The 13514-nt window shown below is 37.6% G+C and overlaps 1 protein-coding gene across 9 annotated transcripts in view; it reads left to right on the forward strand.

Annotated features, from left to right (window-relative positions):
* Nucleotides 1–13514, forward strand: part of KIAA1328 (KIAA1328 ortholog) — a 391966-nt gene that overhangs the window by 230949 nt on the left and 147503 nt on the right. For 7 of the 9 annotated variants that reach the window (XR_012325380.1, XM_019930365.3, XM_019930366.3 and 4 more), the window contains one exon: nt 4248–4355. The exons of the other annotated variants lie outside the window; for them this stretch is intronic. Coding sequence is in view for 6 of the 7 variants with exons in the window: in XM_019930365.3 (XP_019785924.3) it covers nt 4248–4355 (108 nt within the window). In the remaining variant the exon portion in view is untranslated. The remainder of the gene's footprint in view (nt 1–4247; nt 4356–13514) is intronic. 9 annotated transcript variants of the gene reach the window in all.

Here is a 13514-nt window from a genome sequence, read left to right on the forward strand (position 1 = left end):
TTTTTTCTGCTACAAATAGAGCTGCTATATATTCTAATACAAGTTTTAGTGTGGCCTAAGGTTTTTGTTTCTACAAATGAAAACTAGGAGTAAGATTGCTAAATCTTATGATAAGATCATACTTAACTTATACCACATTAAGTTTAAAATACTTTTCTACCAGTAACATATGAAAGATCATTTCTCCACCTCCTTTCCGGCATTTGATAGTGTCACAGGTTTTTATTTGACATGTTCTAATCTGTGTGTAGTGATATTTCATTGTCGTCTTAGTTTGCATTTTCCTAATGGCTAGTGATATTGAATATCTTTTCATTTGCTAGTTTGCCCTCCTTCCATCCTTTTGGGTAAATTGTCCCTTTAATATCTCTTGCCATATTCCAACCGGATTGTTTGAATTGTTTTCCTGTTGAGTTTTGAGAGTTCCTTATATATTCAAAGGATATAAGTCCTTTGTCAGATAGGTGGATTGCAAGTATTTTCTCCTGGTCTGTAGCCTGTCTTTTCAGTCTCAAAAAGGATCTTTCACAAAGCAAAAGTTTTCAATTTTGATGAAGTTTGATTTTTTTTATTGTAGATGATATAAAGTTTCCATAATGACTGTTGAATTTTGTCAGATACCTTTTATGTGTTAATTGACGTGATTGTTTGATTTTTCTCTTTTAGATTGCCAATATGGTGGGTTGCATTGACAGTTCTTTTTAATATTGACCTAGCATTGTATCCCTGGAATAAATCTCCTTGGTCATAGTGTATAATACTTTTTATATACTACAAATTTCTATTTACTAATATTTTGTTAAGGATATTTACATCAATATGTATGAGGGATATTGGTCTGTAGTTTTCTTTTGTTATACTGGCTTTGGTTTTGGTATCAAGATAATACGGGTCTCATTTATTTAATTGATTCATTTCTTAGTATTTCCTTATTTCTGCTTGCTTTGGATTTATCTTGTTCTTTTTTTCTGTCTTAAGGTGGGAGCTTAGATTATTGATTTGATACTTTTCTTCTTTTTTACTGGAAGCATTTAGGGCCATAAATATCCCTCTCAGCACTGTTAGTCTCACATATTTTGGTATGTTGGTATGTTCACTGAACGTAATGTCCTCTAGGTTCATGCATACTGTTGCAAATGGCAGGATTTCCTTCTTTTTTCTGGCTGAATAATATTCCATTGTGTGTATGTTTGTGTGTGTGTGTGTGTGTGTATCTCACATTTTCTTTATCCATTCTTCTGTCAATAGACACTTAGGTTGTTTCCATATCTTGGCTATTGTGATTAATGCAGCAATGAACGTGGAAATGCAGACATCTCTTTAAGATACAAATTTCATTTCCTTAAGATAAATACCCAATTGCTAGATCATATGGTAGTTCTATTTTTAAATTTTGAGGATTTTCCATACTGTTTTCCATAATGACTGTACCACTTTACATTCTCACCAAGAATATATAGGGATTCCCATTTCTCCATATCCTGACCAACAATTGTTGTTTCTTGTCTTTTTGATAATAGCCATTCTAACAGGTATGAGGTCACATCTCATTGTAGTTTTGATTTGCATTTCCCTGATGATTAGTGATATTGAGCATCTTTTCATGTATCTGTTAGCCATCTGTATGCCTTCTTTGAGAAAATGTCTATTCACATCCTCTGCTCATTTTTTAATTGGATTGTTTGGGTTTTTGCTATTGAATTATATAAGTTCTTTATATATTTTGGATATTACCCCTTTATCAGATATATGATTTGCAAATATTTTCTCCCATTTGGTAGGTCTCCTTTTCATTTTGTTTGTGGTTTCCTTTGCTGTGCAGAGGCTTTATAGTTTGATGTAGTCCCACTTATTTATTTTTGGTTTTTGTTGCCTTTATATTTTGTGTCAGCTCCAAAAGATCATCACCAAGACTATGTCAGTGAGCTTACCACCTATGTTTTCTTCTAGGAGTTTCATGGTTTTAGGTCTTACATTCTAGTCTTTAACCCATTTTGAGTTAATTCTTATGTGACGTGTAACACGTAAGATACTGGTCTAATTTCATTCTTTTGCACGGGGCTGTCCATTGTTCCCAAAACCATTTATTGAAGAGACTATCCTTTCCCAATTGTGTATTCTTGGTGCCCTGATCAAAGATTAGTTGACCACATATGCAAGGGTTTATTTCCGGGTTTTCTATTCTGTTTTATTGGTCTTTGTGACTGTTTATATGTCAGTTTGTATGTGTGGGTGTGTCTACTCATTTGATTTTGTATTTTGATTTAGTATTTTTCTCACTTCTATTTATTTCTGATTTACTCTTTTTACTTCCAGTTTTTTTTTTAATATATTTATTTATTTATTTATTTATTTATCTTTGGCTGCATTGGGTCTTTGTTGCTGTGCACGGGCTTTCTCTAGTTGCGGTGAGCTGGGGCTACTCTTTGTTGTGGTACGCAGGCTTCTCATTGCGGTGGCTTCTCTTGTTGCGGAGCACAGGCTCTAGGCGTGCGGGCTTCAGTAGTTGTGGCACATGGGCTCAGTAGATGTGGCTCGTGGGCTCTAGAGCGCAGGCTCAGTAGTTGTGGTACACGGGCTTACTTGCTCCGTGGCATGTGGGATCTTCCCGGCCCAGGGATTGAACCCATGTCCCTTGCATTGGCAGGTGGATTCTTAACCACTGCGCCAGCAGGGAAGCCCCTCTTCTAGTTTTATTAAGCTATAATTGGCATACAGCACTGTATAAGTTTAGGGTGTACAGCATGATAATTTCACTTACATACATAATGAAATGACTACCAAGATAAGTTTAGTGAATATCTATCATCTTATATAGATACAAAATTAAATAGAAAAAAATGTTTTTTCCTTGTGATAAGAACCATTACGGTTTACTCTCTTAACAACTTTCATATATAACATACAGCAGTGTTAATTATATTTATTATGTTGTATATTACATCCCTAGTACTTGTTTAGCTTATAATTGGAAGTTTGTACCTTTTATCTACTTTTATCTAATTCCCCTTCTCCCTACCTATCATCTCTGGTAGCACAAACCTCACCTTTTTTTCCTATGAGTTTGTTTCTTTGTTTGTTTTTGAAGTATAATTGACCTACAATACTATGTTAGTTCCTGGTATATAAGATAGTGACTTGATATATCTATACATTTCAAAATGATCACCACAATAAGTCTAGTTGTCATGTGTCACCACAGAAAGATATTACATAATTATTGACTATATTCCCCATACTGTACATTTCATAGCCATGTCTCATTTATTTTGCAACTGGAAATTTGTACTGTACCTCTTAATCTCCCTCACCTATTTCTCACCTACCCTGACCCCTCTCCCCTCTGGCAACCACCTATTTGTTCTCTATATTTATGACTCTGTTTCTGTTTCATTATGTTTGTTCATTTGTTTTTTATAGTCCACATATAAGTGAAATCATACAGTATTTATCTTTCTCTGTCTGACTTATTTCACTTAGCATAATACCCTCCAAGTCCATCCATGTTGTTGCACATGGCAAGATTTTATCCTTTTGTATGGCTGTGTAATACTCCATTATATACATATACCACATCTTCTTTATCCATTCATCTGTTGACGGACACTAAGGTTGCTTCCGTATCTTGGCTATTGTAAATAATGCTGCAGTGAACACAGGGACGCATGTATCTTTTCTGTTGAATCATTAGCGTTTTTGTTTTCTTCAGATAAATACCCAGGAGTGGAATTGCTACATCATATAATAGTTCTATTTTTAATTTATTGAGGAATCTCCGTACTGTTTTCCATAGCGGCTACACCAATTTACATTCCTACCAACAGTGCACGAGGATTCCCTTTTCTTCACATCCTTGTCAACACTTGTTATTTGCTGTCTTCTTGATAATGGCCATTCTGACAGGTGTGAGGTGATATCTCATTATGGTTTTGATTTTCATTTCCCTGATGATAAGTGACGTTAAGCATCTTTTCATGTCCCTGTTGGCCATCTGTATGTCTTCTTTGAACAAATGTCTATTCAGATCCTCTGCCCATTTTTTTAACCTGTTTATTTGGTGTTTTAGTGTTGAATTGTATGCCAGTACTGTTTTGACTATAGCTTTGTAATATAGTTGGAAATCAGAGAATGTAATGCTTCCAACTTTGGTCTTCTTTCTCAAGATTTAGCTATTCAGGGTCTTTTATGGTTCCATACAAATTTTAGTATTGGTTGTTCTATTTCTATGTCTAAATCTATTTTTACAGGTTAAGAACTCAAGCTGTATTTAAGTCAAGAGAACTGGTTGCTAATAAAGACATTACTACACCCCGAGAGCTGAGGCTGGATATGAATGAGAGTGGCTCTGGACCAAGGTAAACTTGGGTGGTCGGTGAAGGCAAAATATGTAGCACACAGATATTAAGGATATGGTTGGTATATATGTATAGCTTCATATTGGTGAATCCAGTTTTCTGATCATATGAATAAATATATTCACATTATAAATTTTTGAAAAATATAGAAAAGTGTAAAGAAGAAAATAAAAATCATTCATAATCCTACCATTCAGAGACAATCCTATGAGGCCTTTTCCCCTCTCTCTTTCATAATAATAATTTCTATATCATAATAGGGATTATGCTTATACAGAATTTTATTTTTTGCTTTTTTTTGTGTATCCCAGTTTCTGATGTCCTTTTTTATGAAAACATGATATTAATTCATTTAACCAATATCTATCATGTGACGAATATTACTCAATATTTATCAATAAGCCTGTTATTGGATAATATAAGGTTTTACTATTATACAATAAATTATGCTTTGAGGAACATTTCTGTACATACATTTTTAATGTATGCAGAACTACTAGCTTAAAGTACGTATAAATCCTTTTAAGATTCTTTTTTTTTTTTTTACATCTTTATTGGAGTATAATTGCTTTACAGTGGTGTGTTAGTTTCTGCTTTATAAAAAAGTGAATCAGTTATACATATACATATGTTCCCATATCTCTTCCTTCTTGCATCTCCCTCCCTCCCACCCTCCCTATCCCACCCCTCTAGGTGGTCAAAAACCACCGAGCTGATCTCCCTGTGCCATGCGGCTGCTTCCCACTAGCTATCTGTTTTAAGTTTGGTAGTGTATATATGTCCATGCCACTGTCTCACTTTGTCACAGCTTACCCTTCCCCCTCCCCATATCCTCAAGTCCATTCTATAGTACATCTGTGTCTTTATTCCCGTCTTTCCCTTAGGTTCTTCATGACAGTTTTTTTTCTTAGATTCCACATATATGTGTTAGCATACGATATTTGTCTTTATTTTTCTGACTTACTTCATTCTGTATGACAGACACTAAGTCCATTCACCTCACCACAATAAACTCATTTTCGTTTCTTTTTATGGCTGAGTAATATTCCATTGTATATATGTGCCACATCATCTTTATCCATTCATCCAATAATGGACACATTGGATGCTTCCATCTCCTGGCTATTGTAAATAGAGCTGCAATGAACATTTTCGTACATGACTCTTTTTGAATTATGGTTTTCTCAGAGTATATGCCCAGTGGTGGGATTGCTGGGTCATATGGTAGTTCTATTTGTAGTTTTTTAAGGAACCTCCATACAGTTCTCCATAGTGGCTGTACCAATTCACATTTCCACAGCAGCACAAGAGTATTCCCTTTTCTCCACACCCTCTCCAGCATTTATTGTCTATGGATTTTTTGATGATGACCATTCTGACCGGTGTGAGATGATATCTCATTGTACTTTTCATTTGCATTTCTTTAATGATTAATGATGTTGAGTATTCTTTCATGTGTTTGTTGGCAATCTGTGTATATTCTTTGGAGAAATGTCTGTTTAGGTCTTCTGCCCATTTTTGGATTGGGTTGTTTGTTTTTTTGTTATTGAGCTGCATGAGCTGCTTGTAAATTTTGGAGATTAATCCCTTGTCAGTTGCTTCATTTGCAAATACTTTCTCCCATTCTGAGGGTTGTCTTTTTGTCTTGTTTATGGTTTCCTTTGCTGTGCAAAAGCTTTGAAGTTTCACTAGGTTCCATTTGTTTATTTTTGTTTTTATTTCCATTTCTCTAGGAGGTGGGTCAAAAAGGATCTTGCTGTGATTTATGTCATAGAGTGTTCTGCCTATGTTTTCCTCTAAGAGTTTGATAGTTTCTGGCCTTACATTTAGGGCTTTAATCCATTTTGAGCTTATTTTTGTGTGAGGTGTTAGGGAGTGTTCTAATCTCATACTTTTACATGTACCTGTCCAGTTTTCCCAGCACCACTTATTGAAGAGGCTGTCCTTTCTCCACTGTACATTCCTGCCGCCTTTATCAAAGATAAGGTGACCATATGTGCGTGGCTTTATCTCTGGGCTTTCTATCCTGTTCCATTGATCTATATTTCTGTTTTTGTGCCAATACCATACTGTCTTGATTACTGTAGCTTTGTAGTATAGTCAGAAGTCAGGGAGCCTGATTCCTCCAGCTCTGTTTTTCGTTCTCAAGCTTACTTTGGCTATTTGGTGTCTTCTGTGTTTCCATACAAATTGTGAAATGTTTTGTTCTAGTTCTGTGAAAAATGCCAGTGGTAGTTTGATAGGGATTGCATTGAATCTGTAGATTGCTTTGGGTAGTAGAGTCATTTTCACACTGTGGATTCTTCCATCCAAGAACATGGTATATCTCTTCATCTATTTGTATCATCTTTAATTTCTTTCATCAGTGTCTTATAATTTTTTGCATACAAGTCTTTTGTCTCCTTACGTAGGTTTATTCCTAGATATTTTATTCTTTTTGTTGCAATGGTAAATGGGAGTGTTTTCTTGATTTCACTTTCAGATTTTTCATCATTAGTATATAGGAATGCCAGAGATTTCTGTGCATTGATTTTGTATTCTGCCACTTAACCAAATTCATTGATTAGCTCTAGTAGTTTTCTGGTAGCATCTTTAGGATTCTCTATGTATAGGATCATGTCATCTGCAAACAGTGACAGCTTTACTTCTTCTTTTCCGATTTGGATTCTTTTATTTCCTTTTCTTCTCTGATTGCTGTGGCTAAAACTTCCAAAACTATGTTGAATAAGAGTGGTGAGAGTGGTCAACCTTGTCTTGTTCCTGTTCTTAGTGGAAATACTTTCAGTTTTTCACCATTGAGGGGGATGTTGGCTGTGGGTTTGTCATATATGGCCTTTATTATGTTGAGTAAAGTTCCCTCTATGCCTACTTTCTGGAGGGTTTTTATCATACATGGGTGTTGAACTTTGTCAAAAGCTTTCTCTGCATCTATTGAGATGACCATATGGTTTGTCTCCTTCAATTTGTTAATATGGTGTATCACATTGATTGATTTGCGTATTTTGAAGAATCTTTGTATTCCTGGAATAAACCCCACTTGATCATGGTGTATGATCCTCTTAATGTGCTGTTGGATTCTGTTTGCTAGTATTTTGTTGAGTATTTTTGCATCTATGTTCATCAGTGATTTTGCCCTGTAGTTTTCTTTCTTTGTGACATCCTTGTCTGGTTTTGGTATCCGGGTGATGGTGGCCTCGTAGAATGAGTTTGGGAGTGTTCCTCCCTCTGCTATGTTTTGGAAGAGTCTGAGAAGGACAGGTCTTAGCTCTTCTATAAGTGTTTCATAGAATTCGCCTTGAAGCCATCTGGTCCTGGGCTTTTGTTTGTTGGAAGATTTTTAATCACAGTTTCAATTTCAGTGCTTGTGATTGGTCTGTTCATATTTTCTATTTCTTCCTGATTCAGTCTTGGCAGGTTGTGCATTTCTAAGAATTTGTCCATTTCTTCCAGGTTGTCCATTTTATTGGCATAGAGTTGCTTGTAGTAATCTCTCATGATCTTTGGTATTTCTGCAGGGTCAGTTGTTACTTCTCCTTTTTCATTTCTAATTCTATTGATTTGAGTCCTCTCCCTTTTTTTCTTGATGCGTCTGGCTAATGGTTTATCAATTTTGTTTATCTTCTCAAAGAACCAACTTTTAGTTTTATTGATCTTTGCTATCGTTTCCTTCATTGCTTTTTCATTTATTTCTGATCTGATCTTTATGATTTCTTTCCTTCTGCTAACTTCGTAGTTTTTTTCTTCTTCTTTCTCTTAATTGCTTTAGGTGCAAGGTTAGGTTGTTTATTCTAGGTGTTTCCTGTTTCTTAAGGTAGGATTGTATTGCTATAAACTTCCCTCTTAGAACTGCTTTTGCTGCATCCCATAGGTTTTGGGTCATTGTGTCTCCATTGTCATTTGTTTCTAGGTATCTTTTGATTTCCTCTTTGATTTCTTCAGTGCTCGTCTCATTGTTAAGTAGTGTATTGTTTCGCCTCCATGTGTTTGTATTTTTTACAGATCTTTTCCTGTAATTGATATCTAGTCTCATAGCATTGTGGTCTGAGAAGATACTTGATACAGTTTCAGTTTTCTTAAATTTCCCAAGGCTTGATTTGTGACCCAAGATACGATGTATCCTTGAGAGTGTTCCATGAGTACTTGAGAAAAATGTGTATTCTGTTGTTTTTGGATGGAGTGTCCTATAAATATCAATTAAGTCCATCTTGTTTAATGTATCATTTAAAGCTTGTGTTTCCTTATTTATTTTCATTTTGGATGATTTGTCCATTGGTGAAAATGTGGTGTTAAAGTCCCCTACTATGAATGTGTTACTGTCGATTTCCCCTTTTATGGCTGTTAGTATTTGCCTTATGTATTGAGGTGCTCCTATGTTGGTTGCATAAATATTTACAATTGTTATATCTTCTTCTTGGATCGATCCCTTGATCATTATGTAGTGTCCTTCTTTGTCTCTTTTAATAGTCTTTATTTTAAAGTCTATTTTGTCTGATATGAGAATTGCTACTCCAACTTTCTTTTGGTTTCCATTTGCATGGAATATCTTTTTCCATCCCCTCACTTTCAGTCTGTATGTGTCTCTAGGTCTGAAGTGGGTCTCTTGTAGACAGCATATATATGGGTCTTGTTTTTGTATCCATTCAGCCAGTCTGTGTCTTTTGGTGAGAGCATTTAATCCATTTACATTTAAGGTAATTATCGATATGTATGTTCCTATTCCCATTTTCTTAATTGTTTTGGGTTTGTTATTGTAGGTCTTTTCCTTCTCTTGTGTTTCTTGCCTAGAGAAGATCCTTTAGCACTTGTTGTAAAGCTGTTTTGGTGGTGCTGAACTCTCTCAGCTTTTGCTTGTCTGTAAAGGTTTTAATTTCTCCATCAAATCTGAATGAGATACTTGCTGGGTAGAGTAATCTTGGTTGTAGGTTTTTCTCCTTCATCACTTTAAATATGTCCCGCCAGTCCCTTCTGACTTGCAGAGTTTCTGCTGAAAGATCAGCTGTTAACCTTATAGGGATTCCCTTGTGTGTTATTTGTTGTTTTTCCCTTGCTGCTTTTAATATGTTTTCTTTGTACCGTTTACTTAATATGTGTCTTGGCGTGTTTCTCCTTGGATTTATCCTGTATGGGACTCTCTGTGCTTCGTGGACTTGATTAACTATTTTCTTTTCCATATTAGGGAAGTTTTCTATAATCTCTTTCTATAATCTCTCCAAATATTTTCTCAGTCCCTTTCTTTTTCTCTTCTTCATGTGGAACCCCTATAATTTGAATGTTGGTGTGTTTAATGTTGTCCCAGAGGTCTCTGAGACTGTCCTCAGTTCTTTTCATTCTTTTTTCTTTATTCTGCTTTGCAGTAGTTATTTCCCCTATTTTATCTTCCAGGTCACTTATCCGTTCTTCTGCCTCAGTTATTCTGCTATTGATCCCTTCTAATTTCATTTATTGTGTTGTTCGTCGTTGCTTGTTTCACCTTTAGTTCTTGTAGGTCCATGTTAAATGTTTCTTGCATTTTCTCTATTCTATTTCCAAGATTTTGGATCATCTTTACTATCATTATTCTGAATTCTTTTTCAGGTAGACTGCCTATTTCCTCTTCATTTGTTAGGTCTGGTGGGTTTTTATCTTGTTCCTTCATCTGCTGTGTGTTTTTCTGTCTTCTCATTTTGCTTATCTTACTGTGTTTGGGGTCTCCTTTTTGCCGGCTGCAGGTTCATAGTTCCCATTGTTTTTGGTGTCTTCCCCAGTGGCTAAGGTTGGTTCAGTGGGTTCAGTAGGCTTCCTGGTGAGGGGACTAGTGCCTGTGTTTTGGTGGATGAGGCTGGATCTTGTCTTTCTGGTGGGCAGGTCCATGTCTGGTAGTGCGTTTTGGGGTGTCTGTGAAGTTATTATGATTTTAGGCAGCCTCTCTGCTAATTGGTGGGGTTGTGTTCCTGTCTTGCTAGTTGTTTGGCATGTGGTGTCCAGCACTGTAGTTTGCTGGTCATTGAGTGAAGCTGGGTGTTGGTGTTGAGATGGAAATCTCTGGGAGATTTTCGCCGTTTGATATTATGTGGAGCTGGGAGGTGTCTTGTGGACCAGTGTCCTGAAGTTGGCTCTCCCACCTCAGAGGCAGAGCACTGACTCCTAGCTGCAGCACCAAGAGCCTTTCATCCACACTGCTCAGAATAAAAGGGAGAAAAAGGAGAAAGAAAGAAAGAGGATAAAAGAAAATAAAATAAAGTAAGATAAAATAAAGTTATTAAAATAAAAAATAATTATTAAGAAAAAAAAATTTTTTAAGTAAAAACAAACAAACCAAAACGGACAGATAGAACCCTAGGACAAATGGTGAAAGCAAAGCTATACAGACAAAATCTCACACAGAAGCATACACATACACACTCACAAAAAGGGGAAAAAATAATAAATCTTGCTCTCAGAGTCCACCTCCTCAATTTGGCATGATTCATTGTCTATTCAGGTATTCCACAGATGCAGGGTACATCAAGTTGATTGTGGAGATTTAATCCGCTGCTCCTAAGGCTGCTGGGTGAGATTTCCCTTTCTCTTTTTTGTTGGCATAGCTCCCAGGGCTCAGCTTTGGATTTGGCCCCGCCTCTGCATGTAGGTTGCCGGAGGCCGTCTGTTCTTCGCTCAGACAGGACGGGGTTAAAGGTGCAGCTGCTTGGGGGACTCTGGCTCACTCAGGCCGCGGGGAGGGAGGGGTACGGATGCGGGGTGAGCCTGCGGGGGCAGAGGCCTGCGTGACGTTGCACCAGCCTGAGGCGCGCCGTGCGTTCTCTCAGGGAATTTGTCCCTGGATCCCGGGACCCTGGCAGTGGCGGGCTGCACAGGCTCCCCGGAAGGGAGTTGTGGAGAGTGACCTGTGCTCACACACAGGCTTCTTGGTGGCGGCAGCAGCAGCCTTAGCATCTCATGCCTGTCTCTGGGGTCCGCGCTGTTAGCCGCGCCTTGCGCCCGTCTCTGGAGCTCCTTTAAGCAGCACTCTTAATCCCCTCGCCTCGCGCACCAGGAAACAAAGGGAGAAGAAAAGGTCTCTTGCCTCTTCAGCAGGTCCAGACTTTTCCCCGTTCTCCCTCCCAGCTAGCGGTGGTGCACTAACCCCTTCAGGCTGTGTTCACGCCGCCAGTCCTCTGCCTGCGCGCGGATGGAAGCCTGAGCCTCAGCTCCCAGCCCCGCCCTCCCCAGCGGGTAAGCCGACAAGCTTCTCGGGCTGGTGAGTGCCGGTCGGCACCAATCCTCTGTGCAGGAATCTCTCTGCTTTGCCCTCCTCACCCCTGTTGCTGTGCTCTCCTCTGTGCCTTCGAAGCTTCCCCCTCCGCCACCCGCAGTCTCCGCCCGCGAAAGGGCTTCCTAGTGTGTGGAAACCTTTCCTCCTTCACAGCTCCCTCCCACTGGTGCAGGTCCCGTCCCTATCCTTTTGTCTCTGTTTATTCTTTTTTCTTTTGCCCTACCCAGGTACGTGGGGACTTTCTTGCCTTTTGGGAGGTCTGAGGTCTTCTGCCAGCATTCAGTACGTGTTCTGTAGGAGTTGTTCCACGTGTAGATGTGTTTCTGATGTATCTGTGGGGAGGAAGGTAATCTCCGCGTCTTACTCTTCCGCCATCTTCCCCCTCTCCCCCCTTTTAAGATTCTTGGTTCACATTGCCAAATTGCTTTTCATAAAAAGTTAAATCAGTTTACACCCCAAAATCAATGTTTGAGAATGCTGTTTTCATGAAATATAAAGAATTTTTGGCCAGTGTTTTTTCAAATATATTTTTTCCCTATTCTCTTTATCCTCTCCTTTTGGAACTCTGTTTACATGTATATTAGAGCTTTAGTTTATTGTCCCAGAGGTCCCTGGCTCTTTGCTAATTTTTTAAAATCTATTTTTCTTTATTCTTCGTATTGAATAATTTCTATTGATCTATCCTCAGATTCATCAACTCTCTTCTGTTATTTCTAATCTGCCATTAAGCCCATACAATGATTTTTTTTAATTTCAGATGTTGGTTTTTTTGGTTTTAGAATTTCCATTTGGATCTTTGTTATAATTTCTATTTCTCTGTTAAAATTTTCTATTTTATTCGTTACAGGTGTGTTTTTTCCTTTAAAATCCTTGTCTGCTAATTCTAACACCTGGTTCATCTTGGGGTTTGTTTCCACTAATTGACTTTTCTATTGAGTGTTGGTCACGTTCTTCTGTTTCTTGGTATGTTTAGTAATTTTGGATTGTTTCCTGGTCATTGTGAGTAACTCTAGAATTCAGTTATATAGGTATATCTCATTTTATTATGCTTCACTTTATCATGCTTCACAAATAATTGTGGTTTTTACAAATTGAAGGCTTGTGGCAACCTTGTGTCGAGCAAGTCTATCGGCACCATTTTTCCAACAGCATTTGCTCACTTTGTATCTCTATGCTACATTTTCCTAATCCTTACAATATTTCTAATATTATTATTGTTGTTACTATCATTATTATTATATTTGTTATAGTGATCAGTGATCTTTGATTTTACTTTGCAAAAAGATTATGACTTGCTGAAAGCTCAGATGATGGTTAGCATCTTTTAGCAATAAAGTATTTTTTAATTAAGGTGGGGTTCTTTTTTAGAGATAATGCTTATGCACATTTAATAGACTACAATATAGTGTAAACATAACTTTTATATGCACTGGGAAACCAAACAATTTGTGTGACTCCTTTTGTTGCAATATTCACTTCATTGTGGTGGTCTGGAACCAAAACTACAGTGTCTTCAAGGTATGCCTGTATTTCTCTGAACAATGTTAATTTTCTGTGTGCTAGTGGGCAGTTAATTTAACTGAACTCAGATTCCAAGCTCTATCTCCCTGGAGTAAGTGGCAGCGATAATCACTATTGAGTTATTTTAACTTTAATTAGGTTGCTTAAGTCTGCCCTGTTCATGTGTAGTTCATGTGTAGTTCAGGGGTCAGCCCAAACTGGCAGGGTTGTTGCATAGAATTTGAGGCTTTCCTGTTTCTCTCTTTCCACTCCAAGATTTTTCACTTTTTAGCTACTTTGGTCAACCTAGACTCTATCCTCTGGTTCTTTAAGCCTACTTTCAGCTAAAAGCCATTAAAAAAAGTCAGGAACTCTTCCAGTGCCACTGTTTTCTTTTAAGTGCTAATCCTCTTACAGTTTCTGCTTCC

Source organism: Tursiops truncatus, chromosome 13 (genome assembly GCF_011762595.2).
Source record: "Tursiops truncatus isolate mTurTru1 chromosome 13, mTurTru1.mat.Y, whole genome shotgun sequence".
Taxonomy (NCBI): Eukaryota; Metazoa; Chordata; class Mammalia; order Artiodactyla; family Delphinidae; genus Tursiops; species Tursiops truncatus.